This window comes from Sminthopsis crassicaudata, chromosome 4 (genome assembly GCF_048593235.1).
Source record: "Sminthopsis crassicaudata isolate SCR6 chromosome 4, ASM4859323v1, whole genome shotgun sequence".
NCBI lineage: Eukaryota > Metazoa > Chordata > Mammalia > Dasyuromorphia > Dasyuridae > Sminthopsis > Sminthopsis crassicaudata.
The window spans coordinates 303,498,545-303,525,772 of record NC_133620.1 but is presented as its reverse complement, the minus strand read 5'-3'; the positions used below and the strand labels follow the sequence as shown (position 1 = coordinate 303,525,772).

General features: G+C 39.5%; 2 protein-coding genes across 10 annotated transcripts in view; one reads left to right on the top strand and one right to left on the bottom strand.

The window, feature by feature from the left end:
* The first annotated feature begins 5,559 nt into the window (after positions 1-5,559).
* The window catches only part of ZNF692 (zinc finger protein 692), a 33,356-nt gene continuing 11,687 nt past the window's right edge, over positions 5,560-27,228 (top strand). The window contains exons 1-13 of one of the 9 annotated variants that reach the window (XM_074264980.1): positions 5,560-5,759; positions 7,056-7,258; positions 7,596-7,627; positions 8,220-8,477; positions 8,733-8,781; positions 8,920-9,051; positions 9,519-9,719; positions 9,857-9,931; positions 10,033-10,111; positions 13,635-13,749; positions 15,387-15,486; positions 16,400-16,494; positions 18,397-20,808. In XM_074264980.1, the coding sequence (XP_074121081.1) occupies positions 7,095-7,258; positions 7,596-7,627; positions 8,220-8,477; positions 8,733-8,781; positions 8,920-9,051; positions 9,519-9,719; positions 9,857-9,931; positions 10,033-10,111; positions 13,635-13,749; positions 15,387-15,486; positions 16,400-16,494; positions 18,397-18,467 (1,371 nt within the window). In that variant the 5' untranslated portion in view covers positions 5,560-5,759; positions 7,056-7,094 and the 3' untranslated portion in view covers positions 18,468-20,808. Of the gene's footprint in view, positions 5,760-6,728; positions 7,259-7,595; positions 7,628-8,219; positions 8,478-8,732; positions 8,782-8,919; positions 9,052-9,518; positions 9,720-9,856; positions 9,932-10,032; positions 10,112-13,634; positions 13,750-15,386; positions 15,487-16,399; positions 20,809-27,228 lie in introns of those variants that run through there. The other 8 variants (XM_074264982.1, XM_074264977.1, XM_074264976.1 and 5 more) reach the window with 8 other exon arrangements.
* Positions 17,571-20,361, bottom strand: ZNF672 (zinc finger protein 672). Its single transcript, XM_074264972.1, has one exon. The coding sequence runs from the start codon at positions 20,359-20,361 to the stop codon at positions 18,751-18,753; it is 1,611 nt and encodes a 536-aa protein (XP_074121073.1). The 3' UTR covers positions 17,571-18,750.

Sequence of the window (27,228 nt, the reverse complement as noted above, 5' to 3'; positions counted from 1 at the left end):
GAGTAAGGGGGAACTATGGGAGGATTGAGAAGACAATGAAAAGGTTTGGAAGAGTTACTGTGGAAATTGGGGAGATGAGTCAATTAGAGAGGTTCAAAAGGATTAACTTGCTGCAGTGGGGTTGAAGTTTCAATTATTTATCATAAATGTTTAATAACTTCTTGATTTTTCCTTAGCTTCACTCAACAGAACATGAATAAAAGCAAAGCTAGCAGATGGTGACAATAATCCAAGGCCAAGACTTGGTCAGCTGTAGGGTAAGAAAGCAAATGATTTACAGAAGAAGACTAATGTAGAGTTGAACTGATTCACCAAGGTTAACAACTGGAAAGTCCATCCAGTGCAGGTGTGATAGCCTGAGAGAGAATTAAAGGTATAGAGGGATTGGAGATGATGGTAAGGAGAAATAATATGGTTTAGGGTTGTAAGACATGGGGAGAATTGAAAGGATAACAAATTATGATAAAAATAAGGGAATTTCAGAATTTATAACCATAGTATAACTGAGATTTGTTTTATATGGCTGTAGTGGGAGAAAGAAGTGTATTTGGTCATGGGGAAATGAACAAATTGAGGAACAGAGAGATATAGATGTTTGAAGAAGTATATCAATATGTATGCTGACATTCCCTGGAAATGAGGTCAGGAATTAAGGAGAAGAGAAAGACTGAGTTTGGGAAGAGAAACTGTGAAGAAAGGAGAGTGTCAACAGCTATAAAATTTTTGATTGAGTGATAGATATGGATTGAATAAACCTCAAAGGTAGTTTACTGAGTAAAGAAAGTAGAAGGTATATTCCAATTTCTATACTTCAACCAGAAAGTCAACGAGTGAAAGTGTGAACCTTGTTCAAAGGGGTTGGCTAGGAAGAACATGAAGGTGTGTGGGATGTAGAAGATCCTTACCCAAAAATGACTACTCAGAGATCACTCAGTAGAAAGCAGAAAGGTTGTTTATTAAAGCCTCCTGAGGATAAGCTGTCCCATTACGAGATAAGAAAGATAAATCTTGTGGTAGGAAGTCTAAAGAATAAAATAAAATATACAGCTTTTATACAAGAGATTACATCACAAGTAAGAGAGCATTGAGAAGGGGAGGGGGTTGTTGCTATCTGGAGAGATTGGAATGGAAGGTTTCGGTTTCTCTGAAATCACCTAAGTTCTAGGAAACAGAAAATCAGGCCTTCAGGCTTTTAGATAATTAAACAGACAGTGGTCAAGCTAATAGACTAAATATCGATGTGTCAAATACTGATGTCATCAGCTCAGGTTAAATAAATATGTTTATAGCTGGCCAAGGCTCAAGTAAATATGGATCTGCACATATTATACAAGTCATAAGGAAACACAGAAATAATGAAAATAAAATACAGAAAAATAATTTATACATTGCTTTAAGTTCTTGACCTTATCTCTCTATTCCACACAAAGGGACTCTGGGTCTCAATGAGAGCCAGAAGATTAAAAAGGAGTAGGAAAGGGAAAGATTTAAGATGAAATCTTTGTTACTTATGGAGCAGTTATTTCAGAGAGCATAGTATATGGGATGGATTACTTTAGACTATGATGATAGGGCTATTGGGTTTAAGGGGATAGAAATAGAAAAGGCAATGTGGGAGTATTTGTTTAATGATATAATCTGAGCCCTAAAGCTCATTACTCTGAGACTTATTTCCTCAATGGTAGACATCAATACCTTACATATATAGGGAGAGATCAGTTGTCAAAGGCAGGAGAGAAGAGATATGGGCCTCTCCATCTCTTGGAGAAGAAAGTTCTGGCTTCCAGATGGAAGGATTCAAACATAAAGTAAGAAATACTGAGAAGAAATCAACATGTAGAATTTTGATCATGTCCTCATTTCCATTGTGCTATGTTAGAGAATTTGAGGAATTTTCAACTTGGGTGAAATTTAGGACTCAGTGTCTTGATAAATTACCCTATTCCCAAGGGACAGCTACTTCAATCTGTATTGTCTGTATGTGTGTATATATATTCTTCCTCTGATTTCTGTTTTGCTCTCCACCTAAATGAATTTCATTTCCGTTTATTATATGTATTCTTTATAGAACTGATATTTGGTAGGGAATTAAGCCTTGAATGTAAAATTTGGGGTCTTCCTTTCCCCATTAAGAAATGGGCAGGATTCAGTGGAATAAGTTAGGTTCACAGGGCAAGATAGTGAATAAAAATAGCAATCTAGTGTTTGACAAACCCAAAGATCCCAACTTCTGGGATAATAATAAATAATAAATAATGAATTTGACAAAAACTGCTGGGAAAACTGGAAATTAGTATGGCAGAAACTAGGCATGGACCCACATTTAACACCACATACTAAGATCAAAATGGGTCCAAGATTTAGGCATAAAGAACAAGATCATAAATAAATTAGAGGAACATAGGATAGTTTACCTCTCAGACTTGTGGAGAAGGAAGGAATTTGTGTCCAAAGGAGAACTAGAGATCATTATTGATCACAAAATAGAAAATTTTGATTACATCAAATTAAAAAGCTTTTGCACAAACAAAACTAATGCAAACAAGATTAGAAGGGAAGTAACAAATTGGAAAAAACATTTTTACAGTTAAAGGTTCTGATAAAGGCCTCATCTCCAAAATATACAGAGAATTGACTTTAATTTATAAGAAATCAAGCCATTCTCCAATTGATAAATGGTCAAAGGATATGAACAGACAATTTTCAGATGATGAAATTGAAACTATTTCCACTCATATGAAAGTGTTCCAAATCACTATTGATCAGAGAAATGAAAATTCAGACAACACTGAGATACCACTACACACCTGTCAGATTGGCTAAGATGACAGGAACAAATAATGATGAATGTTGGAGGGGATGTGGGAAAACTGGGACACTGATACATTGTTGGTGGAGTTGTAAAAGAATCCAACCATTCTGGAGAGCAATCTGGAATTATGCCCAAAAAATTATCAAACTGTGCATACCCTTTGATCCAGCAGAGCTACTACTGGGCTTATATCCCAAGGAAATACTAAAGGAGGGAAAGGGACCTGTATGTGCCAAAATGTTTGTGGAAGCCCTTTTCATAGTGGCTAGAAACTGGAAAATGAATGGATGCCCATCAATTGGAGAATGGGCAGGTAAATTATGGTATATGAATGTTATGGAATATTATTGTTCTGTAAGAAATGACCAACAGGAAGAATACAGAGAGGCTTGGAGAGACTTATATCAACTGATGCTGAGTGAAACGAGCAGAACTAGGAGATCATTATACACTTCAACAATGATACTGTATGAGGATGTATTCTGATGGAAGTGGATATCTTCAACATAGAGAAGAGCTAATCCAATTCCAATTGATCAATGATGGACAGAATCGGCTATACCCAGAAAAGGAACACTGGGAAATGAGTGTAAACTGTTGGCATTTTTTTGTTTGTTTTTCTCCCCAGGTTATTTTTACCTTCCGAATCTAATTCTTCCTTTGCAACAACAACAACAACAACAACAACAACAACAATTCGGTTCTGCACATATATATACCTAGGATATACTATAACATATTTAATATGTATGGGAATGCCTGCCATCTAGGGGAGGGGGTGGAGGGAAGTAGGGGAAAATTCGGAACAGAAGGGAGTACAAGGGATAATGTTGTAAAAAATGTTATAATTATAAAACAAACAAATAAATAAATAAACAAAAAAAATTAAAAAAAAATGGGCAGGATATGAGCAGGAGGATATTTTCTGATCTTTGCTGAATCAGTCCAGGAGGATTATTAACTTCACTAGAGGATTTGGTTTCAAATTGGGGTCCTCTCAGGATAACTGTTCAGGAGAATAGTGCTGGGAATTGATGGAATAGCGTATAATCTTTTGCTGCAGATAGTTAGGAGATATTCAGAGGGAGCAGGAAGGAATTGTGTTTCTATCCCTACTAGGCAGGAAAGATTTCCCTAGGCTGAGTGGGAAGTGGGAAGAAGTTAATCCAAGGAATTCAAGATTTTTCCTGAAAGCAGGAAAGGACTATGTCAGGAAACTATACTCAGTGGAAGGGTGTTTCTCTGAACCCCAGAAAGCAGGAAGGGGCCTTTAATTCATGGAAATGAGGTCAAAAAGAGCTACCCCAAGATAAAAATAATTAACAGGAAATTCTTGTCTGAGGAGAGGTTAAAGGAGATAACTTGAGACATAAATGATTAAGAGAAATTCCTGCCTTATTTACAAATCTCTCTGGAACCTCTTGGATAGCATCTCTGTGCAAACTTTGTTTTATGACCCTGGTTATGTATAAAAAGGAAGTTCTAAAAATGGAATCCTCACACTCAGTATCCTGGCCTTGTGCCCGCCAACCAACTGGCGTCCCCTCTTCAATTCTCTTGCAATTCAGTCTTCTCTTTATTCACACCACAAACATCTTAATTCAAGTTCTCTAAACCTATTGCCATAGTTATACCATAGCTTAATAATTTGTGTCTCTGCTGCTAGTCTTCTTTCTTCAATTTATGCTCCACACAGATGCCTAATTGAAATTCCCAAAGTACAGATCTTGCAAAGTCACTTCTCTGCTCACCAAGTTCTATTTGACTCCCTACTGTTTTGGCATTCAAATCCTTCACTTGGCTCTATATAATTTTTCTAGGGCCCTACTTCTACATTCCAACCAAACTATCTAGATTACTTCATGTTTTCCATGAGGGACAATGCATCTATCTTTGTGTCTGTTATGAACTCCATTTCTGAGATGCTTTCTCTTTACCTAAAAATGCTTCAGGGCTCAAGTTAAATGCCATTGACTTCTTCTTTTAATTCCTCTCTTCCCTACCCCCAACCCCACCACTTTTAGTATTTCTCTGTGGAGTTATTTTGGTTTTTGTATATCTTATATATTTGTTTCTTTGAATAGTCATCCCTCAGGAGAATTTAAACCCCTGTGCATTTTTGTTGGAGCACTGGATAGAGCATGAGGTCTTGAGTCAGAAGTTCAATTATGACTTTAGACAAATTACTAGCTGTGTGACCTTGGGCAAGTCACTTAGCACAGTTTGCCTCTGTTTTCTTCTTTGTAAAATGAGTTGAAGAAAGAAATGGCAAATCACTCCAGTATCTTTGCTAAGAAAACATAAAGCGGGTTATAAAGGCTCATAATGTGACTGAACGACAAATCCCTAGCCCATAATCAGTATTTTAGTTAAGTGTTAGTTGATTTCATTGGATTTGTTCATAAAAATTATTGTGCAAAATTATTTTTGTACGATTGCGTTTCTTTTTGTGAAGCTTTTTAGGGAAAAAAGTTATTAATTTTTTTAAGAAGGAAAGCATAGGGTCTTTTCATTCGAATTTCTATCTTTCCCGGTTCCGGTTCTCACACCCTTAGGACTCGTTTAGAGAACTCTGGCCTAGTCGAAGTACGACAACTCCCATGATCCCTTGCTGCTTACAACAAAACAAAACAAAAAACCTTTTGTGGATTAGAGGTGGGGATTTTATTCGTTGGTCTATTTACAAAATGAACGGCGGACTACAATTCCCAACAGCCACTGCTTAAGGTTATTTGCTTAGGCCCACGTCCTCCTGCCTCTTGCCCCCAGTAGCTGTTCCGGGCTCCAGACTTCCGCAGTAGCGGAGGCGATTTTTTACTTAAAAGAGAAACTGCGGTGGGCATCTTAACAAGAACTTCTCCGTTCCCCTTTCCCCTCCCCCGTAGCTTGAAAAAGTGACTACAAGGGGCGCAGACGCACACGAGGTTGGGGTGGGCGGGGAACACAGGTAAGACGGGCAGGCGGCGAATAAGTGAAAGAAATAGAAATTAGCGGGGTTCAGGATTTCTGTTGGGCTAAAGTGCTTTTCTGACTCATTATTTCTTACTCTAGACCGAACTTAACAGGAATGCTTCATGGTTGCCATTTATAACCTCGTTTCGCTCATAAATCGAGACAGCCACCCAGCCCCTATTGTGACGTCAAAATTATGCACTGCCCTCTGCTCCTTTTGACGTAAACTTGTATCCACTTTTCGGAAGCTTAAGTGTAGCATGCTTAAAGGTGGAGGGTAATTGGAAAACTGGGTTTAGTTAATTTCCTGTAATTTCTAAGGTTCCTTCTAGCTCTGAAATTTTTCCGATTCTGTCATTTTTTCAGCCTTATCTAAAAGTTTCATTCCCATCAGGGTAAATCCGACTCCCTTCACAGAGGTTTTTAGCCAATAAATTAATCCACAGGTCAGATGGTCTCTCTGTTGAGAAACTTTGTGCTATTTTGCAAGCGGTAATGTGATATTGTGTAGGGTCCTGGATAGAGAATGAGTAATGGGTTCAGATCTCAGCTTAGCTATTTAATAACTGATTCAACCTTGCTTTTTTTCTTTTTCTTTTCTTTCTTTCTTTCTTTCTTTCTTTCTTTCTTTCTTTCTTTCTTTCTTTCTTTCTTTCTTTCTTTCTTTCTTTCTCTTTCTTTCTCTTTCTTTCTTTCTTTCTTTCTTTCTTTCTTTCTTTCTTTCTTTCTTTCTTTCTTTCTTTCTTTCTTCCTTCCTTCCTTCCTTCCTTCCTTCCTTCCTTCCTTCCTTCCTTCCTTCCTTCCTTCCTTCCTTCCTTCCTTCCTTCCTTCCTTCCTTCCTTCCTTCCTTCCTTCCTTCCTTCCTTCCTTCCTTCCTTCCTTCCTTCCTTCCTTCCTTCCTTCCTTCCTTCCTTTCTTTCTTTCTTTCTTTCTTTCTTTCTTTCTTTCTTTCTTTCTTTCTTTCTTTCTTTCTTTCTTTGACTTCCCATTTGTGCATCATTCTATACCTCTCTCACTGGTCTTGACCTTACAAATAACTTTCAAAATCAGGACACACTTAAAATTTGTGTCATTGGAAAGGACTGGGAAAGGAAGAATATCAGAGCTAAAAGGATTCTTAGAAAACATGATTTGTTCAGGTTTACAATGCTAAGAAGTACTCACTTAAGGAGTACATTAACTACATTAGATTGTGACTTTGTATAGTCACCTCTAGGCCTCGTTTTTCTTCTGTATAATGAGAGCTATAGGATGTAAATAATATTTTTATCTTCTCCCCTTTCCTCATAAGGGGGAATTATCTCCCCACCTTCCAGTCCTAGGGATCCCCATGGCTGCTTCCTTGGGTTCCCAGAGGCAGAAACGAAGGGAACTGGATGCCCGCCGAAGTAAATGCAGAATCAGGCTAGGTGGCCACATGGAACAATGGTGTCTTCTCAAGAAGCAGCTTGGTTTCTCCCTGCACTCTCAGCTTGCCAAGTTCCTGCTTGATAGGTCAGGAGGATCGCTGTTGGATTATATAGAGTACTATGGGAGGTATTTGTAGTAGAAGTGTAAAATGGGAGGAAGGGAGAAAATGGGGAAGAATTTGAATAAGGCTGAAAGGTAAGAGTTTGGTGCTATTAGGACTTTTAAATAAAGGTTTATTTATGGAACAATTTATACACAGTATGGTACCCTGTTTCCCTTATGTTAGACTTGTCTTCTCAACTAGACTGTAAGCTCCTCGACTACCATTCCATGGTGCTGTTTTGCTGGTAAATGCGCAATAAATACTTGATTGATTTTGAAATGAGGGGCTCACCTGATTCCACCTGCTTTCCTTTGACAGGTACAATTCTCCAGGCTGTGTGCTCTGTGCAGGTAGGTATAATAGAGTGAAGTTAATTAGAGAAAGAAAAATATGTGGGTTGAGGGAAACATAAAGTGTTTACTGCGTTTGTGTTAGAAGCCACAAGAAAACAATCAACAAATTATTTGACAGTCAAAGTTAATTAAAAGTTCTGGTTAATTAAATGGATAAGTTGTATGAAAGTTTAAAAGGTCCCCTTTTTTTGAAGGGTTTTCAAACATCTCTGAAATGTGTGATACAATAGAAAAACAATTGCTAGCTAGATTAGAAATCAGGATTAGGGTTTGAATTTTGACATTGAATAAATTACTTTAACCTTTCTGAATTTGTTAATACTTATCTGTAAGATAAGAGGTTTGAACTTGAGTTCTGAAGCCCTTTTTTACTATTATACTGAGAAGAGGAAAAGTGACCTAGAGATCTAGATAATTTATGCTAATTGTACCATAAATGATTATTTATGGTAAGAAGATATGTTTTGTAGGGGGTAAAGGTAATAGAGAAGAGCATTTAGTGTAAAAATATGGGCTCTCTGGAGAGTTCAGAGATAGGTGAGGGAGAGAGGGGAAGACTCCATGATTAATATTCATTTCTCCTTTGCAGGCCCTGAGCCATCTCCCCCAGATGGTCTCCAGTATCTGGTATTCTTGTCCCATGCCCATAGCCGTGAATGCAGCCTGGTACCAGGACTTCGGGGATCAGGAAGCACAGATGGGGGGCTTGTATGGGAGTGTTCAGCTGGTCATACCTTTTCCTGGGATCCCTCCTCTGCGCCTGCACCCCCAGGATCCAGTCTTAACATCCAAAGCTCGGCCCTAAGGAACTTGTGGACCAAGTCAGGGAGCTGGCAAGAACATGAAGGTGAACTGAAAAGAAGGAAAGGGTGTGAACAGATTCTCTCTTTTCCTCAGAATTAGACTATTCTTATAGTTCCTCTCCTAGTTCTCTTATCTTCCCTTCCCTTTATTTTCTACTTTGATTCTTCCCACTCCCTTTGGCTCAATCTTTTTCCTTCTGACCTCAGTGATTCTCCCTCTTTGAACTTCCCTCTGACCACTTTTTCTTTTTCCTTTCAAATCTGACTTGTCTCCTTGTTCTCCCCACCCATTTCCCCAGCCCAGGTAATTGAGCACTATGATGGGACCCAAGAATCTGGGATGCCCAGGTGAGTCTATGAAAAGTTGAGGACAGAATAGGAATGGAGGGGTGGGGGGAAAGGGTATGAGAAATGGTTAGACTAGATTAGGAAAAAATGAAATATGTGGGGGAATGAGCCCAGCTTTGACACCCCTTGGGTATACAGGGGGGTGGCACCCCTTCCTGAGACTTCTCTGCCCCATGGAGAAGATGAGGAAGCAGCAGAGGAAACAGTGGATGATGAAGATGATAACCTCAGTGATGCCAGCCCTTGGACGTACAGCCCCTCTCCAGATTGGTAAATGTTAGATGAGATAATAGGGATGAAGTTTAGAGATGACTAAAGAGTGAGAATATTTAAGATTTGTGTTCTAGGAAGACAATGAAGAGAGAAGTACTGTACAGGGAAGACTAGGAGAAAGGTTAAGGTGGTTGTCTTGAAGTACAGAGAGCTTTGAATGATGAAAGTTAAGAGAAGAAAAGCTTATCAGGGAATTGTGGGAATTAAATCAGTCTGGCTGTGAAGATTGATGGAAAGGGTGAGAAAAGGTACTGGAAGAGCTCTGAAGTTGAGGGTGGGGTGGGGGGAAAAGCCTGGGGTCTGGTGGTGTAAGTTTAGGACTCTGACACAAAGTGTGTAACATACAAAGGGAGCTGGTGGGATTTGGGTATTGGAGAGAAGTTATATGATGTATCAGTCAGTTAGCATTTATTAAATACCTACTGTGTGCCAGGTACAGTGCTGAGTGATTATCCCTTTCCTAGTAGTGAACTAGGTACCTCTAGTCCTCTTCTACCTTACCTTCCTCCACTCAAAGAAGAACAAGAAATAACACCTCCACTCCCAAGCTCTCCTGCCACTGTCGATTCATCAGAAACTGGAACATTCCATCCTGAAGAAGACAGAGTACAGCCTGAGCTAGACAAAATACACCAGAAGGGCCAAGAGAGCAAGACCCAATCCAGGTAAAATAGGTAGTAAACAAGGGAGGACATTCTGGCAAGTCTCCCTTTGTATGGAATTCCAGTGAAGGGCTGGAATAGATATTTCTACCTTTAGAAATTCTTTGCTCCCCATCCCCTTTCCTTCATTATTCCCAAAGCAGAAGGCAACGACAAGGACCTTCTCCCATGCCTCTGGATGAAGACATAGCACAGATTGGTCCCAAGAGGATCAGGTAAGATTGATGAAACTTGGGTATAGAAGGAGAAAAGGGAAGGGTGGGGATAGTATAGAGAGTTTAGGATAAACTCATTTTCCTGCCCTGTTTTCCTTCAGAAAGACTGCTAAAAGAGAGCTCCTTCCTTGTGATTTTCCTGGCTGTGGGAAGATCTTCTCCAACCGGCAATACCTGAATGTGAGGCATAGAGAATGGGATGCTGGGTGGGAGATGGTACGGGATAGTTTGGGGAGAATGGAGCTGATGGAATAGGGTTTGGAATTGAGGGTAGGGTACTGGGAAAGAAGAGGACTAAGGAGAAATACCAAGATTTTAAAAGCTTGCTTAAAATACAAGGCAGTGGCAGGATAGTTGACTATAAATTATTATAATAATACAACTATATAATAATATTGCACTCAAAGGTTACATGTGATATTACTCAATTACAAAACCCCTTTGATGATAGGGAAACATATGTTTTATAGATGGGGAAACATTTAGGGAGATTAATTTGTTCATAGCTATATAGTTGGCATCAAAGACAGGATTTCAGCCCAAGTCCTGATTTTTACTAGCATTCTATCCACCATGCCACACTGCCTTTGGAAAGCACTAGCTTGGGAGTCAGATCTCAGTTTATATCAGGAATGTTCCATTTATTGTGTGACTTCAGGCAAATTAATGCATCTCTCTGTGTCTAATTCATCTATATGAAAAAGGAATTAAATGAGATGTCTAAGACTCTATTCATATTTGAGTTCTGTGATTTTCTACCAACAAATAGACTTTATGGAAAGTGGCAGAAAATGCAAACCAAAAATACAAACTGGAATGTCATCCCTCAAAGCTATAAGCAAGTGAAGTACCTTAGGACTTGGTGTTATGTAAGAATATAAATGAGCAGATGGGAAGTGGGAATTACAGTAGTAATTTGTGAAAAATATAAGTATGTGAAAAACAGTAATAGGGTAATATCAAGTATGTGAAAAACAGTAATAGGGTAATATCTAAATCACGATGATCTTAACCTGGAATTTGTGAACTTTTTTGTTTGTTTGTTTTTAAATATAGCTAACATTTATGTAGTACTCTAAGCTTTTCTTCTTCTTTTTTTTATTATTATAGTTTTTTATTTACAAGGTATATGCATAGGTAATTTTTCAGCATTGACATTTGCAAAACTTTTTGTCCCAACTTTTTCCCTTCTTCCCCCTAACCATTCCTCCAGATGGCAGGTTGACCAATACATGTTAAATATGTTAAAGTATAAGTTAAATACAATATATGTATACATGTCCAAACAGTTATTTTGCTGTACATAAAGAATCGGACTTTGAAATAGTGTACAATTAGGCTATGAAGGAAATAAAAAATGCAGGCGGACAAAAATAGAGGGATTGGGAATTCTATTTAGTGGTTCATAGTCATCTCCCAGAGTTCTTTCGATGGGTGAAGCTGGTTCAGTTCCTTACTGCTCTTTTGGAACTGATTTGGTTCATCTCATTGTTGAAGAGGGCCACTTCCATCAGAATTGATCATCATACAGTATTATTGTTGAAGTATATAACGATCTCTTGGTCCTGCTCATTTCACTCAGCATCAGTTCATGTAAGTCTCTCCAGGCCTTTCTGAAATCATCCTGCTGGTCATTTATTACAGAACAATAATATTCCATAATATTCATATACCACATTTTATTCAGTCATGGCCCAAGAAAGGTTAAGAATTACTTATCTAAGTGGATAAAAGAAATACGGTGGAATCTCTGGTTGTGGACATTCTATATTTAAATACATTGAGATAGAGGCCATGTTTTATGTGAAGGTTGTCGACTAAGATGAATTGAAGCATCTCTTCAAAATATTTTATTTCAGAGACATGAAAAAAGTTTTATTGACTTCATATTGCAAAAATAAGTATTCAGACAGTAGTGAAAATATGTAGTATAGATAATGATAAATACTAAAAACAAACAAAAAACACCTGTCTGTTATGAATGTTCTCCTACTTTTCCCCTATAGTTTCTGTAACTCCCATATAGCTTACAACATTATTAAGTACCTGTTATGGATTTAATATATACTCATTCACTGAGATATCATAGTGTAACAGAAAGAGCAGTAGTCTGAGAGACAAAATAACTCTTGGCATTAACTAGATATGAGGTCCTTGGATAAAGTCACTTATCTCTGGGTTTCCAATTTCTCATTTGACATATGTGGTAGTTGGACTAAATAATATATAGTACTTTACAATTGCAGAACTACAGAATTTGAGAAGAGACCTCAGGCCATCTGGTACAACCTTAAAAGAAAAGGAATCCTTACTATAAAATCTTCAATTTAACTTTTGTTTGGAGACCACCAAGGAGGAGCCACCACCTTTCAAGGCATTCCACTTTTGCAGAGTTCTAATGTTAGGGAGTTTTGCCAACTTCAAGTCTAAATTGGCCTTCTTACAACTGCTCCCCCTTCACTACTCTGTGGTTCCGCTCTTTGGGGCCAAACTCACTTTTGCTGAAATCCTAAAGAGTTAAGGAGGAGTGTCAGAATGGCCTTGGGTTATTTTCTCAAGTGAGTAATCAAAGACATTAATAAAAGTGCTAGGCTTTCTCTCAAAGGATTCTAAATGTGAAATGCTTACTTGAATTACATAGAGTAGAGGGAAAAAAGTTCTTAACAAAGGAGAAAGGCTTTATTATTTATTAATATAGATATGTATATAAACATATATGCATGTATATATTCAGGGAGAAAGGGGAACACTTGCAAATGTAAATATCTAAGAAGCAAAATATATATATATGCATATATGTTTACACATAAAATAAGAAAGGAAGATAAAGCAACAGAGGTTAGACATTTTAGGAAGTATTGTAGCAGTTAGTTTTGTTGGCCCAATCATATAGAATTTTAAAATATTACAGTTAAAAGGGGCCTTGGAGAAAGTTCAATTTGTGTGATTGTTATGAAAAGAAACTAAAGCCCAGAGAAGGTATGTGTTTTGCTCTTGATAATACTGTTTTGGTAGCAGTTTTTGTTGAAGACTGAAGACAGTCTTTGTTGAAGACAACCACTTAAGTTAATATCAAAAAGATAACCATGTCCCAATGTCCCAAATATCTTTGTTGATATTAGACACAAAATATTGGATTAGATTGTTTTTGCTTAGTATGTTTACTTAGTAATTTTAATATTTTTTTTAGGGACTGGGAAGAGGGGTAGAGTATGCAGATTGTGAAAGATATGTAGAATTGCAGGAATTGAGATAGTGGGTAAGTTTAGGAAGAGGTGCTGGGATTCAAAGATATTGAGGAGCAGGGACTTTGGTGAGATGAGTAATCTCTAATAGATGGAACTAGATGGGTGAGATTTGGTTAAAGGTATTTCAAGGAAGAGCAGGTAGTGAAATTTAGTATAGAGAATTATGTATGACCTGGAAAAGATAGAGACAAGGATGAAGACTGAGTGTGATGGAATAGGTAGAAAAAGTAAAGATAGGACCTTGGATAAAAGAATTTGAGGACAACGTAGTGAAATTTTCTTTTATATTTTAAAGCAGAATTTGGGGGGAGAGTGGTTAGAAGGTGACACTTTAATGGGAGAAAGTGTTCATATGTTAATGCTGGGGGAAGGGGGGTCTGCTTTAGGAAACTGGTGGAAAGAGTTATTCCTTCTGTTTTATTCCGCTACTACTCTTCAATTCTTCCTTTTCTCAGCACCATAAAAAGTACCAGCATATCCACCAGAAATCCTTCTCATGTCCAGAGCCAAGCTGTGGAAAGTCCTTCAATTTTAAGAAGCATCTGAAGGAACATGTGAAACTGCATAGTGGTAAGCACCACTCAATTCAATTTGACAAGTAAATGCTTATCGCTAAGCTCCTGCCTGAATACCAGGCACAATGATAAATACTGGATATATAAAGTTAAAAATAGTCCTTGTCCTCAGAGAGCTTATTGGAGAAAATGGGGTTTTACTGGGGAAAACCCCCAACATGAATGCAGATAAAATATATGTAATTAAATACAAAGTAGTTTTGGGGGGGAGTATAGAGTACTAAAAACTTGAGAGATTAGCAAAAGCTTTGTGTTAGGGGTGAGACTGAATCTTCAAGAGCCTGTCAGCAAACGCCTGGAGGCAGAAGATGGAATGACTTATTTGGGGAGTTGCAAATAGACTGATAGAGTAAAATAGGGATTAATATGAAATCAATCTGGTAAAACAGGTTGAATTAGATTGGGAAAGGCCTAAAATACTAGATAGATAAATATGTATTTTGTCCTATAGGAAATAGGGAGATACTAAACTTCTCAGGCAAGGAAGTAATGTGGTCAAATTTGTGCTCTGGGAATAGCAATATCATTATAATATAAGGAAGCAATTGATGAAAATCCTAAGAGTTATCCAAAAGCAGAATGGGATTTCTAAGGTTATCCTTATCAGAAGTCTTCAAAGGACCATTTGTGGTATGATTTCTCCCATTCTCAATGATCTTTCAGAGGTCACAGACAGAAAAGCTCAGAAACATATCTGCTAATTCTTTCAGTATTCTGTGGATATGGTTCTTCTGTACCAGAGCATATGTGCCCTTTACTTATTTAGGATATCAGCTTCCTATTGGCCATTTTTGTTTAGTCCTCTCCAATCCAAAGATTATTTTTCTTGGCAGAGGAAACAGAAAGAAAATAACGTTGAAAAGCTCTTTTATCAATTATCGCCCCAATTTATTTTATCCTTTTTCTTGTCTTTGCTTTTTATTAATTTCATCCAATGTAGCTAAAAACAAAAAAATCCATTTTTGTTGTCTTTCCTAAATTCCAATTATACCTTTATATATTTCCAATTATATTAGTTCTTGTTACCCACTTCTAGCATCTGCATCTAGATCTTTCAGTTCCCAGTTTTTCCTTTTTGTCTCATGCTAAGCCCCATCCCACCCCATTTCATCTACTTCAGTTTCTTTTCTATAGTATTCTAACATCCATATAAATCCTGGTTTCCTCCTGTCTATCACTCTCTTTTGTCAGAAGTCTAGTTTTTCTTCTCTCTACCTACTGGGCCTTCACAGGAAAAAAAAAATCCAGATGGTTGTATTTCGGGGTAGAATAGGCAAGAAGACACTTAGGAGTTTCTTCTTTGTTCCTGGAACTGAGGGGACAAGAAGGTGGTGTGGGAATGATAATAATGATCTAGAAATTTTCCTATGTTGAATACTTTATACCTGCTCTAGACTCTCAAAACAATCACTTTTGTTTGGAAGAGTCCCTTTTTTACAGTTAAGGAAACTGATTTTCAGAGTAGTTAAATGACTTGTCTGTGGCCACAAAGTTAAGAACCAAGATTAACTCCAGTTCTCTTGGCCAATAATTTTTTCCTCTGAGATTTTTCTAGGAGAATAAGAGGTATGGCTATAATATAATATACAGCAATGGAGACAGATTCTGGGATGTCCCTTTTTGTTCTTTCAGATACTAGAGACTACATTTGTGAATTCTGTGCCCGCTCCTTTAGAACCAGCAGCAACCTCATCATCCACCGCCGTATCCATACTGGGGAAAAACCATTACAGTGAGTAAGATAGGGTTGGGGTGAAGTGTGTGAGGTACCTGAGTCCTCAAAGGAACTGGAGTCAAGACACCAGAATTCTGGGAGAAGGGAATTAGAGCTGCAGATAAATGCAGGGGACCAGGGGCTGGAAGATAGGGGAAAGAAATTGGAATAGTCATCCTTTCGCATTTGAAGCCTGGGATCCAGTCTAATCTAGCAGTTATTTAAAGATACTAAACTGTGTGCTGGTAATACAAAGACGAAATGAAAAATAAGGAGAAAGAATACTGGGGAAGGGGGCAGCTAGGTGGTGCAGTGGATAGAGCACCAGCCTTGAATTCAGGAGGACCAGAGTTCAAATCTGGTCTCAGACACTTAACATTTCCTAGCTGTGTGACCCTGGGCAAGTCACTTAACCCCAGCCTCAGGGGGGGGAAAAAAGAATACTGGGGAAGATAGAAAAAGCACATATTAAGCATTTGCTATATGCTAGTTATAGTGCTGGGCATGCAAATATAAGCAAGCAAGAAGTCCCTGCTCCTCAGAAGAGGCCTGGTCAAGGCCAAATAAGGCAAAAGTTTAGCTGTCAGAACCAAGGGTCATATCAGGGACAGGATCAGATAAATGCTATCTTACAGTGATGCCAGAACTTTGAATGGGAACAAATGTGGGTCAAATGTGAGACCTGCAGCCCTGTGGTAAAAAGGACTTGGGAAATGCTAATTTGGCTAAAAGAATGTATAGGTAGCAGAAAATAACTGGTTTTTGAGAAAGGGAGGCACAAGGACCCAGGGAAAGGCCTAGGACATTTTGATTTCAGGATAACTTAGAGGAAAGACTTCATACAATGCTAATATTTTGAAGAGCTGGTGGAATTGGGGGACATGCAATTATTGGAATCTTAATTCCTTGATCCTTTTCTCCCTGACTCCAGGTGTGAGATTTGTGGCTTTACCTGCCGCCAGAAAGCCTCTCTAAATTGGCATCGACGCAAGCATGAGGAGGCAGCAGCAGCTTTCCAATATCCCTGTGAGTTCTGTGGCAAAAAATTTGAGAAGCCCGACAATGTCATTGCCCACTGCAGCAAGAGCCATCCTACCCCTCGCCCTGGTTCAAGCCCCACCCAGTCAGAGCCCCATCTTTTACCCATTATCTCTAGTTCTACTTCTCCTATTTTGGAATCTAGCCTTTCATGTGAGTCTCAGAAATCACCTACCTTAGATTCTAGCTCTTCCTCACAGATCCAGAGGAATCAGACTCAAGGTATTGAGGAGGCAAAATAGAAAATGGCATGGGGAAAGGTAGGAAGTCTTACAGTGACAGTATTAAGTATTTAGGTGTCAATCCTACCTTTAAAAGGAGCCAGAGAACTGGAATGCCTTGCTTCCTACTGCTGAGAATGCAATAAAGTGATTATTTTACATATATACTCACTTGAGATTGAGTTTTTTAATTTAGTTAGGAAATTAAGCTGTCAATTTTGAGTTCTTCAGAAAGCTATTTACTGGAATCTCTTGAAGTGTAAGGAGTCTCTTCTAAATTGCCTAAGTCTCAACAACAGTTTTAATTTGCCACTCACTCCTGATAGGAACCTATTTTTCCTTTCAGGACCTACACGGTTAGTTTCCAGTTCTTTCCCATATGTCTTTTCAGAATTTCTTCCTTTCTGGAGAAGGTAAAGAAAGGCCCAGAAAAGGGGGAAAATTAGAGAAAATGGGTTTGGGAAGTAGTAGGATGTATGGCTTCAGGAGGTACATTATTTAGGAGGCTACAAAACAGGAAATGGGAGGATTATTATAGTTTTTTGGGGTGGCTAGGTAGCACAGTAGATAAAGCACCAGCCCTAAGTCAAATCTGATCTCAAACACTTTCTAGCTATGTGACCCTGGGCAAGTCACTTAACCCAACTGCCAAGGCCAAAAAGAAAAAAAAAAAAAAAAAAGAACTTTATCCCAAGGAGATCTGACAGTGTTAGAATGTTAGTCTAGGGTTTGGAAAAATGTCTGATGTAAGCCTAAAGAAAAATGGGATTAGAATAGGAAGTTCCTTTAAACACTGAAGTGTGAGCATAATTTTTATAAGTTTAATAAACAAGGCTTGAGGCATCAGGCACAAAAAAACACTTTTATTCTAAAGACCAGTTATAGGGAAAAAAGGGATATCCTTGGAGTTTCTTCTGGTTTTCTTCATTCTTTTCCTTCATACTCTTCAGTCTTCAGGATAAAGACTGTGGCTATCAGGGTGCCACAGATTTGCAAATTACAAACATTTTCATGCTCCAGTGGAGAGTGAAATAAATGAAATATATGATAAGCTCTGCTTATCTCCTTTCCCCTCCACATATTCAATATATGTGGAATTCCAGCTAATGTTGATTTAGAGGCACAGAACTTGAGTTTGCCAATCTATATATTTTGGCTGAACCAGGATTTGTGATGGGGATGGCTCAGGAGGATTGTTTACAAGGAATCTCATGTTTACCCTTTATCCCTTCCCTTGAATTTCACTGGCATAAGGCTATTTCTGACATGCACTGATATGCATTGCATTATTTTGGCATGTGGCAATATTTTTGGGGTCTTTTTCCAGATCTTTTATATTTTCACTCCTATTCTTCTCATCCCTTGTATTTCACTCACACCTCTCAATTTTCTCTTTCCGTTAACCCCACAGAAATGGAGGGACCAACATACATGGAAATAGAGAAAAAGAGAGCAAAGACAAGAGAATTATAGAAGAGGGGTAAGCAAAAGAAAACCAGGCCATCAAGGACAGAGACAGACACAGTAATACTGAGAGGTGGGAAAAGATAATGAAATAAACATAAAAGATGCAGACGGAGGAAGGAGAGGCATAGACAAAGAGGGAACAAATAAGCAAAGAGGGTTTTTTTTTTTTTTTTAATGTGTTTGGGATCTCTCTCCCATGCAGGTAGAGAGGGGTTAATTCAATTTGACTTCTACTACATCCACTGCTACCTATACTACAGAAAGATGAGATAAATGGGATATGAGGAAGTATAAAAGAGACTAGAAGAGGCACAATGCATATCCAGAAAAAGGAGACAACTAAGATAAATTGGGATACAGAATACTGAAAAGGAAAACTAACAGCAAATGAGGAAAGAGACTGAGAATGCAGTGAAAGAAGATATACACAGGGAAGGACAGGAGAAGGCAAGAGCAAGCTCAGCCCCAAACTATCTTTTCCCATTATTTAGTCAAAACTTTCCTCCAGACTTCCTTTCAGGAAGTTAGAGGGACTCTAAGTGCTGATCTAGGAGCTTCAGTACCTTTCTCCTACTTCCGTTACCCTTAGGCCTGACTTCTCTTGGCCAGGGTCTACTGAAAAGATCAAAGTGGGTGCAATCCCAACCAACCCACCTGCAGTGGCTCCTGCAGCTGCCCTGGCACGGGCATGGGCCCTCAGGTGCTGTGACAGTGATCGGCTATGGCTAAAGCACTTTCCACACTCAGCACACTCTGAAGGGCGTTCACCCTGGTGGGTCTTCTGGTGAAGTGCCAGTTTGGAGCCAACGCTGAAACACTTGCCACACTCAGGGCACTTGTGGGGCTTGTCACCAGCATGGTTCCTCTTGTGAACATTTAGATTGGAAACACATGTGAAGAACTTGCCACATTCCTCACAACGGTACGGCTTTTCACCTGTGTGTGTGCGCTTGTGCTTTGTGAGGTCTGAGCGATCACTGAACCGTCGGCCACATTCTGGGCAAGGAAAGGGCTTTTCCCCAGTATGAATCCTTTGATGAACAATCAGATCTGATCGTTGCCCAAAACTCTTGCCACAGGTGGTACACTGGTGTGGCTTCTCCCCCTTATGGCTTCTGCAGTGCCTCATTAGTGTGGAACTTTCACTAAATTTCCGTCCACAGTCTGGGCAGGCATAAGGTTTCTCCCCTGTGTGAATTCGGTGGTGTCGTACCAGTGTGGCACTCTCTGTGAAGCACTTCCCACACTCGGGGCACTTGAATGGCTTTTCCCCAGAGTGTGTCTGCAGGTGTCGTGTCAGGGTGGAGCTTTTACTAAAGCTCTTTCCACATACACTACACTGATGAATTCGGGTCATTCCATGTGTTGCCTGGTGGACCTGGAGCTCTGATGCCTGCTTAAAGACTTCCTTACACACAAGGCACTTGTGGGCTCCCTCCACCTTGGCTCCACTCCGTCTATGACTGTGGCTTTTCTTCTGGTATGCAGAGAGCTGTTCCCCATTGCCAAACCTCCTTCCGCACTGATTGTACTTAGAGGGCTTTCCTGCTTCATGGACACGACGATGTTTCAGCAGCCCTGAGCTACTTCGGAAACTGCGATGGCACTCACCACACTGATAGGATTTTTCTTCAGGGTGCAATGGGGCAGGCAGGATAGGGCCTGTGTGAACAATAAATCTATCTTCACTGGTCTCTGGCCCTGAAGGGAACTCATCTGCAATGAGAGCACTAGAACCACCATGGATCCTCTCATAGTGAAAGAGGTAGGCACTCTGACGGAAGCTTTTTCCACAGATGGGGCATCGATAAGGCTTTTCACGAGGGTGATGTCTCTGGTGACAGTAGAGGACAGAATGATAGGGAAAGCGTTTCCCACAGGAATGGCATTTGCAGGGCTTGCCTCTAGTATGGGTACTCTGGTGCAGATCTAGATAGATACTCTGATGGAAGCTCTTGCCACACTCATTGCAGATGTAGAGGGTCTCACCAGCATGTGTGCGCTGGTGGGCCCTAAGCTCCGCATTCTGTGCAAAACCCTCACCGCACTCTAGGCATCGGTAGCAGCAGTCTCCAGCATGTGTGCGCTGGTGGAGATGCAGCACTGAACTGTATCGGAAGCTCTTGTTGCACTCATTGCATTTGTAGGGCTTTCCTGTTCCATACATAGTTGGAAAGGGGTGGGTGAAATACCAGGAAACAAATGATTTCTGTAATCCTAGATTCAAGAGGAAAGAGGGTGGGCCGAGAGAAAGAGGTATGTGGGGAATATTTTCCTCTGCACTCTTGAGGAGGTAGATATTGGTAGTTTTCTTTCCTCCAGCACCAGATTTTCTGGTTCTTGAGTAAGCTTTTTTTCTTACACTGTGGTTGCCTAAAAGCAGAGGTGATGACTAAGCAGGGAAGTAAGCTTTTCTTGCTTTCTGGATTTTCTTGATAAATTTAAATTTTCTTCTTAGTTAAAGGTAATTGTCCACTTGGTCTGGGGAGATTACTGATTTGGTAAACACTTCTGCTTGGAAGCTTTATTCTCTTTCTATCACTGTCAGCTGCCTCAGTTGTTCTTTCATGGATTTTCTTCCCTATAAGGCTTCAGGGGGTGCATTGTTGTACCCTGGGGAAGAATGAGAGAATCTAGCTCAACACTGCAAACTAATAGATACTGAGGGACATGGATTAAAAGTGAAATTAAGCTTCTTTGAGATGTGTTTTGATGACTGTAGCTCCAAACTGGACCCAGGATGATGAATATATCCTTTTGAATACAGGCAGTATAAGGACAACACCGCAGATTTGGATACACTAGGAATGTAGCCAAATCTCTCTCTGACCAGGTCTTTTTTTTTAATTAAATGTGAATAATGTCCTTTGCATCTCAAGTGAGATAACATTTTGTATAAGTACTAAAGAACCATATAATGGCAGTTATTATCGACTGGAAGCAGATTAAAAATCTGGTTATATTTTAGAAACTTCATCACTCCATAGCCAACTTGCTAATGAGTCTCTAATTTAGTTAGGTTAGGGTAAGGCTAAGCTTGAAGACCTTTCATATTGTCTGGCTTTCCCTTTTCTATCATTCCTTTGAGAGTCCAGAATCCACATTATACCACAATAAGGTATATGAATAACAGGTTTTATGAAGTTGCATTGTTATAAGTCAAATTTTATTTTAAACTCATAATCAGATTGCTTATTCAAGCTTAATTTCAGGTCACATAATAAATTTACCCTAAAGAAAATAAATCTTCAAAATTACCAATTTCATGGACAATTTCATGTACTACATTATTTATATTCACCTCTTAAGTTATCTATGAAATCAATGAAAAAAATTTTAAATAGCTAAGCTGATTCTTCGTAAATATTTCATTTGGGTCTCAATTGTAAACTAGGCTCTTGATTCAAAGAATCATTGAATTTTTTTAGCTAAAATGGATCACCTGGTCTACCACATTACTTCCTTTATTCCATTTAAATAAGCAAGAGATACTACAGCATGCCTAGTCAGCTAACTCCACTCCCAAAGATCCCATGAGGAAAGGATGGCCACATAGCCAATATGTAGCAGATGTGGCCATCTCCTTCATCTGTTCTAAGTTGCAGTACTTTTATCTTCCTGCTTTAAGTTTAGAGATCAGTTCATAGGTACTTAATATTAACTGAGGAGAGGCAAGTAAGCCCCTGGCCCCTTTTATTTAGTTGAAGTTTCCCAATTATTTCATAAAATCCTTAAGAGATAAAAGGGCTCAGAGACTAAATGAGTGGTCTATAATTGTTATTTACTGGAATGAATGCTAAATCTGGCCCTCTCTCATATAAATAAAAGAACCCAGAAATACAGTAAATCTGGGGCATTTGAATGGTATTTCAAACTAGTTTTTAAAAAATGATGGAATTAAGAATAAAGTCTAATTCTCAGCATAATTTTGGGAAACCTTTCATAACAGGAGAGAGAACTAAAGGATTGTGGTCAATATTGGTACAAATTTAGTGATTTTTTTTTTCAAGGTTCCTCATCCTGACATCCCCAGGGAAAAGAAAAAATGAAAAGGGGAAGGAAGGAGAATACAGTCCCTTAATTACCAGTTTGATCTCTAAGTCCTTTGCTCTACCCTTTTCTTTGCAAGCAGAGTTGGTTCCCATTCAGAGTGTAAAGGGACAGAATGCCTTAGTAATTTACCTGGAAGATTTATGGATGAGGGAAAAAATCTTAAACGCAGGAAATAATGAAAATTTTTACCTACTTAAATGGTAAATAACAGCTCAAGTTCATCTTTACAACTCCTTTCTTCTAGTCTCCCTCAATTCACTTCAGCATTTGAACTATAAATAAGTCAACTATGAGGCACTTCCTCACTTTTGATATTCTATATGAAGGGTTAAAAAAAAAATCTCAAAAGGATTCATTTGAATCCTTGCTATAAATTAAGCAAAAAGAAAAAAAAAAAAAAAGAGGGATGCAACGATAAATACAGCCCCAAGTTTCATTTTTATGTGCTTAGTTGTATTTGAGCTTTTTCTTATCTCCTTATGGACTTGAAGGCAGTACTCAAGCTGTATTATAAATTTACAAATTCTACTCTCCCCACTCTCTACTTTCTTCAGACCAAAGGGGCCTCTTAGGAATGTGAGGGTACCGAACTGTTCCGCAACTCTTTTAGTTCTCTCGACTTTCCCAATCTCTAATCCCTTCCCTCCCCTTTTTCCCCCACTCCCCACTTCCCCCAGGAAAAACAAAAAGAAAAATTACTCACCGAAGATATTAGTAAAACCCAACAAAGTATTACCTGGGGGCCGGAAAAGGAGAAGGGAAGGGAACTAGAGAGTCACTGCTTAGTCCCTCCTTGACTCCTAGTCTCGATGTCCTTCCTCAGTGTCCAGAACAGGAAGTCTAACAGGAGCTCCTTCCTGTCGGACAGTCTGTGGCCGCTCTAGGATTTGGGACTTTATAGGATCTCAGACACCTTAACTCTTTGCAGCCCTGGACTAGAGAGCAATCAAGAAGCCTCGGTAAAGTAAGAATTTGAGGATAAATTCAAAGGGACAGATCAATATCATACATAGAGTTATGAGGGACATAAGCAGTTATGAGGGACATAAGGGGGTATAAATCTGGATTTGTGGATGATGTGGAATTTTAAAAAATCTTAGGTGTCACTATTCCCTCTCTCAAGCCAAATGGTTTGAGATAAGAGATTTAAGAAAAAGGAATATTCCGTTAATATTCCCATTTTGCCCTTCTCCAACCTAAACTATAATTAGGGAAAAGCTAAGGTACAAACTGTGATTGTTCTAATTTTTAAGTTCAAGTCCAACAAAGATGAGAAGCCAGTCCTTCTGAAGAGGGAGGGAAACTGTTCCCTTTACTGAAGCTGTGTTCCCTTTTAAGATTATCACTCTGAGAAATCAAGATCTACATTCCAAGGAGTCTAGAGAGGGCCCATCTTCCCAGGATGAGAGAAGCAAACACTATTCAAGGGCAAATCAACTCCCATTGATCTTTTTGAAATTCTAAAGTCTCATTCAATTGAGAGATCCCGGTCTGATCAGCTCTGTGTCCCAGCTGTGTGGGCACAGCTAAGCTCCTTGGTGAAGGCCCAAGCAATTTGCTAGGACCCTTCTGACCATTAAGAAAGCATTCTCAGCGCCAAATTCCATTTCCCTAATAGGTCTTTGCCACTGTAGAAGTCAGTCTCTTAGCAAACTGGTTTCTACCCAACAATAAACTTTCATTTCACAATTAATAATTCGGGAATAAATGAATTCTTTCACTTTTAAGCCTTCAGCAGATTAAAAGGGGATTTTTAACAACTCTCTTATTGCCACTAACCTCATGACATCAGGAATTGAGGGGATTCAAATCCTATCACCTCCACCAATGGCTAGAAAGCTGGATTTCAAATACTTAACGCTTAATAAAAACCAACTTAATGCTTAAAAAAAAAACTTTTGTCTATTTCCAATTATTCCCAAACTGAAAGTTAATGCTCATCTTTGGGTAGGATCATTTGGGGAATTCAGAGGACTTGAGTATCTCATTTTTAAATTTTCCAATAAAGCCAGGGTTTTACAGATTCTTCCAAATACCTCTTGCTTTCTTTGGCTCTAGAACCAGTCTGGTATGTTTAAAAAAGGGGATTGGAAATTACTCCTGACCCCCCAATTTGACTCCTTCAAAGACCTTTTAGGAATTTGATAATATAAATAACCGTGATCCTCATTTTCCTCCTGGGAGTTTACCTTAACTCCTCCCAAGGGATTTAATAATAACTAATATATAACATATTACATAAATTATCTTCTCAAAATAACCTCTGAGATGATGCTATTATTATGCTTTTGCAGATGAAAACAGTCTCTGAGAGATTAATCAACTTGCTTAGGGTCATACAGCACAAAAAAGTCTAAGGTAGCATTTGAATTAAGTGACTTGCTTGAGTATCATACAGCTAATAAGTATCAGTGGTTTTCAGATACTTTGCTTGACACTGTTCAACTGAATCCAGTTCAAAGCCCTCATTTTATCTCTCAGATCCTGTAGCTCAGAAAACTGATTTACTCAGGATCAGAATGGTATCAAGTGGTCACAAAAAAAAAAATTCAAAACCACACTTTCTTGGTCCAAATATATCCATTTTTGAATTATACCAGCTGGCTTCTCCCTCCATTACACTTGTCCCAAATTTTGGGGAAACTTGAAGAAACTTTATCTGCATAATCCTCTTACAATATTCACTAGCAGTTCTGCTTTTAATAAGTGACTTTTGATAGCCCAAGTCTGCTAATCTTAAAAAAAAAAATTTAAATGTTCTATTTCCTCCTGGTATGACAGCAAGAACCTATTATTTTGTAATCACTATGTTACACATACAAGATACCAAAAAATAACAAGTGCTTTATTAAAACTGGAAGTTGGAGTGGTATTTGACTTAGAGAAACAGAATTTCAGATATTGACTGGCTTGCTATTGTGAGTGGGGTGAGAAGAAAAGTAAGCAAATTCTCTGTCACTAATATATTTGCATGGATTTTTACAACACATCCGAATAGGTAGGATAAACAATCCATTTCATAGAAAGATGAAATGACTTAGACCAAAGTCAAATAGCAAATTAGCAGCAAAATTTGGATTAGAAACAAGGCTTCATTACACTGTCCTTTTCCCTCCAGCCTATTACCCTCTCCAAATTCAGTTCCTTAGGAAAGTAATATAAGGGAAAGGAATTTAGTTCTCTTTATTCACAAATCAGAAAGTTAATATTGCTTTGGGTTATACAGACTCCCGTTCCATCCTATGTGCATATATATGACATCGGAGTCAATCTTGGGTAGCAGAATAATTATGACAAAAATGTACCTAAGAGACACTTGGGATTGGCCTAGTGCTTTCCATACACTGGTGCTTCAAACTCCTCTCTAGGAAGATATAACGCTTCTCCCCATTCCTCTTCTGTTCAAGTTAATGCAAACTTCCTGTAACTTTCCATGGTCAAGAAATAAAGCTTATGCCTACAAATGTAGAAACTGCCTCCCCTTTCCGGCTCCAGACAGACAAAATCCCGGTTCTGATGGGTCCACATAAGTCTCCAATCACTGGGAAAAAGTCTCTCGGGAATAAAACACCGCCCCCCTTCTTCGTTACCCTGGAGACCAAGGCGATTTATAAAAGACAAAAAAGTAAAAAGGAGGTGGCTAGGGAGATGGATAGAGATGGATCTGACTCCTCCCATTTTTAGACCCTCCCTCAGCTCCGATGCCCGTAACTGGAGACTAGGTTCTGTGTCGCAGATATTCCTTCTGCACTTGCAGAACTGTGAACCTTTGGCTCCGGGGAACCGAGGGAAAAAAAGGATCGTACTAAGTGCTGAACACAAGCTTAGAAAAGGAGGAAAGGGAGGGAGAAGAGGCGGGGGGGGGGGGGGGGGGGGGAGGAAGGCGGGACGAAAGGAAGAGAAGGGCGAAAAAACTAAAGGGGAAGGAATGGGGGAGAAAGAAGGGGAGATGAGGAGGAGGAAAAGGTCCAAGACAGGAATTGAAGAGTGAAATGGAAAGGTTGGAGGCGAAAAAAATATGTCAGGAGAGATACTCGGGTGGAAGTGATAGAGAAAAGGCAATAGGTAAGCATATAGGAAAGGTTTTGCTTTGGGTTAATTTTCCACCTTCTTCACCCTACCCCCCCCCCCCCCTCCTCACGCGCGCGTCTCTACAAGCGTGCTCTAGTCTCTCTCCCCCATGTGTCACTCAGTTGCCAGTGCAGACTTTTCAGGAAGACTAAGGTTTACTTCAGTAGAAGATGGTGGTGTGGAGGAGCTCGCGTGAGCCTCAGGATTAGAAGCCTTTCAAGCCCCGTCATTCCCTCCCCCGCCCCCATTATCCTTTCCTCACCCGTCTAGCCTGGGTTCTTTCAGCAGCGGTCCGGCTGACTCTTCCAATGCTCGAGCTGGTCCAGCCTAGTCGGCTCAACGATTCCCAACCGCCAGAGCTGGTAGAAAGGAGATAGCTGGCAGGGTAGGGCGGAGAGGAGGACAAGCAAGTCAGGAGTGGGGGATAAAATGAGAGGGAGGGAGGTGCCTAAGAATCCAGCGCCCCTGGATAGGGATTTATTCCCCAGGCCACCTCCTCCTCCTCTTGCTGGGTCTCGGTCTTCTCCCGGTTGCTAGCCTGGCCAGACAGCGCATCATGGGTAACTGGGCAGGCTGTCCGTCTGACACACCCCCTCCCGGAGGCTCTAAGAGCGCCACCTAAAGTTCGAAGTCGCGAGTTGAAGAAGCTTCCTGGGAGGAGAGGGAAATGAGAAATGGAAAGGGCTGCCAGATTGATAATTTTGCGTGGGTGGAAGATGAAGGAAAAGGCTTGGATAGAGAACTCGTGTGACCTTGTGTAACTTAATTTATTTGGATCCCAGTTCCTACTGGCCCTAAATGGATGGATCTCCTCCGAACAGAGTCTATTGATGCCCTTGATCATGGTCCCAAATTTTCACTCTCCTCTTCATTTAGTCAATCTGGTATTTACCCAAAATCTTCCCCTCCC